The 7,174-nt window shown below is 35.1% G+C and overlaps 1 protein-coding gene across 1 annotated transcript in view; it reads left to right on the forward strand.

The window, feature by feature from the left end:
* The window catches only part of wu:fb59d01 (uncharacterized protein LOC322379 homolog), an 8,321-nt gene extending 1,355 nt beyond the window's left edge, over positions 1-6,966 (forward strand). Inside the window, exons 4-6 of the mRNA XM_048181253.1 lie at positions 6,178-6,243; positions 6,413-6,491; positions 6,578-6,966. Of these exons, the coding sequence (XP_048037210.1) occupies positions 6,178-6,243; positions 6,413-6,491; positions 6,578-6,635 (203 nt within the window). The 3' untranslated portion in view covers positions 6,636-6,966. The remainder of the gene's footprint in view (positions 1-6,177; positions 6,244-6,412; positions 6,492-6,577) is intronic.
* The last annotated feature ends 208 nt before the right edge of the window (positions 6,967-7,174 follow it).

Below are 7,174 nucleotides of genomic sequence, written 5' to 3' on the forward strand. Positions count from 1 at the left end.
TATGGAATCCCATAATGTTGCTGAAATTACACTAAGGCCCCGTTTACACTAGTGCGTTTTCGTTTTAAAATGGCGTCTACACTGTAGTGATGTGTCGTTCTTGAACGATTCGTTCATTTTGAACGAATCTTTTATGTGACTCGGGAAGAACGAGTCGTCTCGGGGGGTGATTCGTTCAGTCGCGCATGTGCAATATTCTACAGGTTCTGTACTGCTAGAAGTAGTTCACTTGATGATTCAATTGATTAGTTCATTTCATGAGTCTTTCGGGTTTTGAGTCGTTCCTTAATCACGTGACAGACCCATACACTAAGCCAATGCATTCTGAGCCGGAAAGAGAATTGATTAGTTCTTTTTATGAGTCTTTCGGGTTTTTGAGTCGTTCCTTAATCACGTGACAGACCCATACACTAAGCCAATGCATTCTGAGCCGGAAAGAGAATTGATTAGTTCTTTTTATGAGTCTTTCGGGTTTTTTGAGTCGTTCCTTAATCACGTGACATACCCATACACTATGCTGTGTGACCCAAGCACATTATATTTATTAGTAAATAACGTTAACTCTCCAGTTTTGTTTGAGTTTGTGTTACAACTGTTAAAGCTGAAGTTATCATAACCTTGATGTTTTAAACTAACATTAATAATTCAAATTCAAAATGTTATTTGCTTTTAATTTATGTCATTATGTCCTTTTTGAGCAATCTTCTTATATTAGACCAATCCATGGGTTTCATGTGACGTCACTGTATTCTATCGCCGCCATATTTGTGTCCGGTCACAGCTGCGCGCTCTGTTTAAGTCTATGGTGACAGCAGCTACAACTACCAGAGGAAGGCCAACGAAACACTCTCAGAAGGTTCACAACAAATTTACAATATGTCTGGGATATGTGGTGCTGTTAGCCGTTTCAACAGTCGTCAGAACTGCAAATTTATTTGATCCCAAAGGAGTTAGATCGGCAGAATTATTGGCTTCATTCAGAAAGGACCATACCACTGGCAGCCAAACAGCAATGCGCAACATTAATAACTGCTGGGACTGTAATTTACATAACATTATAATTGTATACAATATTGTATTAAAATGTTGTGAATTCTAGTTGCTGTGTTTCGGCTTGTTATTACAGGATGAACAAATTCATGACACGAGCTGCCTACATTACTTAGTTCAAGTACATGCGTGCATGATTTTGTGCAAATATAAGTTGTAATTTTATGTCTATCTTGTATAAATATATATGAATTACCCTATATAGGATGTGTTCCTTTGAGTTAATTAACTTAAAGCGCTTCATTTTACGGATGTTCATTCAGCGCGCGCAGCTCAAATAGCCTAATACTATCAAAATGAGATGATTTGAGAAAAAAATCTGTTATTGTTCGTGATCCTTATTAATCAAACCATGTGTTGTTGAATATAATACAAGAACAATATAAGAGCTAGTTATTAAAAATAATGTATCATTTAAAAAAAAAAATATGAAAGTTTTAATATTACTGTAAACATTTTAATGACTTAATCATTGCTGTTTGAGCTGCGCACGCTGAAGCTGAAGAGAATAAAAACCTGTAAACAAAGTTAATTAACTCAACGGAACACATCCTATATAGGGTAATTCATATATATTTATACAAGATAGACATAAAATTACAACTTATATTTGCACAAAATCATGCACGCATGTACTTGAACTAAGTAATGTAGGCAGCTCGTGTCGTGAATTTGTTCATCCTGTAATAACACGCCGAAACACAGCAACTAGAATTCACAACATTTTAATACAATATTGTATACAATTATAATGTTATGTAAATTACAGTCCCAGCAGTTATTAATGTTGCGCATTGCTGTTTGGCTGCCAGTGGTATGGTCCTTTCTGAATGAAGCCAATAATTCTGCCGATCTAACTCCTTTGGGATCAAATAAATTTGCAGTTCTGACGACTGTTGAAATGGCTAAACAGCACCACATATCCCAGACATATTGTAAATTTGTTGTGAACCTTCTGAGAGTGTTTCGTTGGCCTTCCTCTGGTAGTTGTAGCTGCTGTCACCATAGACTTAAACAGAGCGCGCAGCTGTGACCGGACACAAATATGGCGGCGGGCATAGCGGAAGTGACGTCTTTGAAACCCATGGATATGTAAAGTCTGCCTAGGAAAAGCAATTATTATAACAGCAAACTCAAAATTGGAGTAAAAATGAACAAACTAGGCTATAAATACTTTGTATTGTAGGCTTGGATTATTATATTATTATATAGCCTAGTGTTTATTTACAGATAGACAGTCAAAAAGATAAATTAATCAATATTTTATTTATAACAGGGCTTTATTTATTTATAATAACACACCACAGATCCTCAGTAACAAAAACAGTGACAGAAATGTCAGAAATAGCGTATGGGTCTGTTACGTGATTAAGGAACGACTCAAAACCCGAAAGACTCATGAAGAGAACTAATCAATTCTCTTTCCGGCTCAGAATGCATTGGCTTAGTGTATGGGTCTGTCACGTGTTTAAGGAACGACTCAAAAACCCGAAAGACTCATGAAATGAACTAATCAATTCTCTTTGCGGCTCGGACTGCATTGGTTTAGCATGGGACTGCCTGTCACGTCATTAAGGAATGACTTAAACCCGAAGACTTGTCAGACAAGAGGTGAGGTGAGCTTAATCAGCTTGTCATAAACTGAAGACCCAGGTAATGAATTAATCATTTCTGAATCTTATAGCATTGTAGTTTTGTATTGTTTGTAGTGGGATCAACGTTTGCATAAGTAGTAGATGTGTTGGGGAAGTAACACGTAACATTTTAATTACATTTTGCTAAAATGAACGAAATGAACGAAATGACTCGAAAAAAGATTCGTTCATTTTGTTGAACGAGACTCAAAAGTCCGAGTCAGTAAAATGATCCGAACTTCCCATCACTACTACACTGACGTTTCAGAAATGACAGACGTCACTTTCCCGCCGGAACCGCTTCCTCAGCTGGACTGAGTGGCAAAACAGCTGCTGTATGACTGGATTTAATAGGGGAAACTGAGAAAACACGAGTAAAGCAAACGATTACACTAAACGTTCCAAAGTGTTCCTTATAACATGTCAAATAAAACTAATCCATGGATATTGACATGCAGCCAGGAATCGTGTTTCCTGACATTTATAGGCTATGTGCCTGATTTCGACGCTGGGGAAATACATAAAGCAAATCTGCCTGTGAATATTGTATATAACTACAATATCGGTAGGTTTAAATCCGCGTAATCACTTATATCAATGTTATATGTATCATCATATTGTCCTGCCCTAAAACATATAGTTGTATAGTATAGTTTTTGTCAGTGTTTATTTTAAAACACACAATTATGCAGAATATAAGATGGAAAATATTTAATTGATGATTTGTCAACATAATATATAACAATACAACATATAAGGTATGATTTTACCTCAAAATCTAATAATTTGACACAAAATGATAACTGCAAAACATGTTTCTTTGCATGGAGTCCAGCTGTTTCTGTGGATTGCAGCAATCCATTTGCTTCTTTTTTCTGTAGCTTTTGGCAGTCTGTAAAAATATACCTCAGATTTTGTGTCAAAGCTATTTGTGCAGTCGATCGAAAAGCTCTTTCCCGTTTTGGATGTGTTTGTGTGTTTTTCGCGGCATTCACGCTGAAATCCAATGCTGCCACTCAATCTTTTGCCACTCAATGGGCGTAACCAAAGACTATAGAATAACACAAGATGCGTTACTCGTATTATTATGAATGTGACAAAGTGCAAAGCGCAATATGGCGGAATAAGTCCCGCCTTCTAAATAAAAGCCAATCGCCGAATGGTAAAGTCACCGCATCACTGCAGCAGCGTTAGAAGCTCCGGTTTCTATAGAAACAGTCAAATGCGCGCCTCCGAAATGAGGCACAAGAGACGCGCATTTAGGACTGCACATGCGCATTACCTTGATCCAGCCTGAAAAATACCTTTTTTTTGTCATGATTCGAGCGTTTAGAAACAATATTTATGTGACAGTTGTTGTCAATATTCATTGGTGATTTCAAATATGAAATTTAATCGAAAGCTTGGCAAACAGCTTTGGAGAATTTTTTGTTTCCCCATTCAAAGAGATAGGAGCTGCACTTGGATGCCCGAGAGGCGTTTCAAAGATGGCCGCCGAGTGAAATGACTTGTCTTAAAGGGACTTTGGCGTAACCGCAGTCATAATGGTCGACGGTGACGTCACTTGCTTACCAGATACTACACGACCGAAAATGTCACATGACTGTTCATGCACACTTAAACTGCTCACAGTTCATGATTTTCAAGTCTCCATTTTGGTCCGTTTATACTGAAAAGCAACCCCGGCATTTTCAAACTTAAACAGGGTCTGCAGTGTTTTCGAAAGTCTACGTTTTCGAGGTTCAAAAACATAGGCGTAACTGTAGCAAAACTTATGAAAACACACTTGTGTAAACTGATCCTAAATTGAAGAGATTTAAGCTCAGATGAGTTAATAGTTACCCAAGTAACCTTCTCAGATCGTTCTGGCAATGTTCTCTCAACATTATGAACCTAACAACATTATTCCAGTAATGTTCATAAAATGTTATCTGGTCTTTTAAAATGTTCTCAGAATGTCAGCATGTCATACATGTCTGTATGTCGTTCAATTTCTGAAACGCTTTAGATGGACATTCATCTAACTTTTTTTAAATGTTAGCCTACTTGTTTCAGAACGTTCAGAGAACATTTAAAAGTAACATTCCCATAATGTTTGCAAAATGATAAAAATGGAATGTTTCCTTAATGTTCGAATAACCAAGGAAAAATGTTTTAAAACATTTTAAAAACTGTCGCTTTGAACAACCCGATCTCACGGCACTTCGAACATATTTTATGAAGTGGCTAATTCGTACAAATTCATAAAATTGTTTTTGCTAAATCGTACATAATTTACGAGTTGCCAAATTCGTACAAATGACCTACCCCTAACTCCGCCCCTAAACCTTCCCGTCACTGGGGTTTAGACAAATCCTATGAATTCGTAGTGAGTGAGGTCGTACGAATTAGCCACCTCGTAAAATACGTAGCCTACGAATTGGTCATGATATAGTGTTGCTTTGAACGTTCAGAGAACTTTTGGAAATATAATTTCAGAACTTAATAGGAACGTTAACAAAACGTTTTTAGAACATGTTTTTGTTAGCTGGGTAAAAAGTCAGTTTCCCTATAAATTTATTACTGTCTTTACAACAGTTTCAACTCCATACTGTTCCGTAAGTTCCCTTTGTTCACAAGTTCTTCCACATCAACTGATGCAAGTTACTGAAACTGATAAAGCATCATTTTTAAATGTTAAATAAACACAGAGCCACAGAGAAAAAGAGGATGTTAAAAAATTACTTCTATAAAATTAAGTGTTAATAAATTATAAAGTAGATTGGGCAGTCTAAATGTGAAAACAGTTACCAGAATTAATCCAGATTACCTAAAGAGGTTGTTGATAAATACGATTTTAGATTAACTTTTTTAAATAGACTATCGTAAGTCAGTAAGATTTTTTTTTTAAAGAAATTAATACTTTTATTGAGCAAAGATGAATTAAATTGGTCAAAATGACAGTAAAAACATTTATAATGTTACAAAATATCATTATTCCAAATAAATGCTGTTCTTTTGAACTTTCTGTTTCATCAAAGTATCCTGAAAAAAAATGTTTCCACAAAAATATGAAGCAGCACATCTGTTTTAACATTGGTAATAATCAGAAATGATAATGATTAGAGCGATTTCTGAAGGATCATGTGACACTGAAGACTAGAGAAATGATGCTGAAAATTCAGCTTTGATCACAGAAATAAATTACATTTTAGAATATATTACAATAGAAAACAGTTATTTAAAATTGTAATAATCTTTCACATTTTTACAGTATTTTGAGCAAATAAATGCAGCCTTGGTGAGCATAACAGACTTTACTTATACATACTTTTTCAATCTTACAGGCACTAAGGTATAGTGTATGTGTAAAGGAATATATATATATATATATATATATATATAATTTCTTTTCCTAAAACATGTTTTAGAGTGATTCAGTGTATGTTCTTCTGTTGTCCACCAGAGGTCAGTCTGTTCTGAACTCACTGACTGTATGAATGTATTTTTGCAGCGAGATCTGGACGGCTGTTGGGAGCTGCAGGCCAGTCAAACCCTGATGAGAAGACTGTTAATGCAGGTACAGTCACTGTTTCACTGTTTATATAATGGCTGCTTCTGTTGTGGTTTGGCATAAAAGTGCTGCTGATGTTTCAACCGCACATTTCATCATTAATATGTTTAAAATGCATCAATGAACTTTTATTGAAATGTCCATAAACACATTTGCATTGCATTTCCTCTCTCAGGGCTGATTGTGGGTGTTCTGGGTGGAATTGTTTTTGCTGGTGCCATTATTTCTGCTATTGTGATGTTTGTGCTCCATAAGTAAGTATGAAGTGATGGAGGTGTTAACAGCAAAATGTCATTTTATCATGATTGAGTGTATCTAAAATCTTTCTTGTCATTCGTAGGAAAAGCAAGAAGGCAGAAAGGAAGCCAGTGCCGACATCTGATATCGAAATGAAATAGATCACAACATTTATCTGTACATACGTTCTTAGTGCTTTTTTACCCTTTATACTAGTCATGTTTGAGAAGTAACAGAACAAATGGGCTAAACTGATACATATATAGTGTCCATGATAACATTTTGACTAGAAGAGTTCAGCAGTTACATACTAAAAGAAATCCATGTTTTGTTTCATATGACAGCAGATATCTGATGTTTCAGTTTCATAAATGTACCTGATTAAATGTACTGTACTTATTAAGATGATGTATTGATGTAACAAAAAAAAAGCCTTTCTGTGTTCTTTATTGTTTTTTAATGAGAAATTGATTTAATACAATAAATCAAGACCAAAAAAAAAGTTACTGTATTTTTTCCTGTGTTTTAGTTAAAAATATTATTGTGCAAATAGCTATAGTGTGTGTGTATATATATATATATATATATATATATATATATATATATATGCATTATATAATTTATTTTAAAGTAGTGCATGTTTGAGATGCAGATGGTGGATCAGTAACAGATATACAATGATTTGGTAGTAAATGATATA

This window comes from Megalobrama amblycephala, linkage group LG2 (assembly GCF_018812025.1).
Source record: "Megalobrama amblycephala isolate DHTTF-2021 linkage group LG2, ASM1881202v1, whole genome shotgun sequence".
In the NCBI taxonomy this organism is placed as follows: Eukaryota; Metazoa; Chordata; class Actinopteri; order Cypriniformes; family Xenocyprididae; genus Megalobrama; species Megalobrama amblycephala.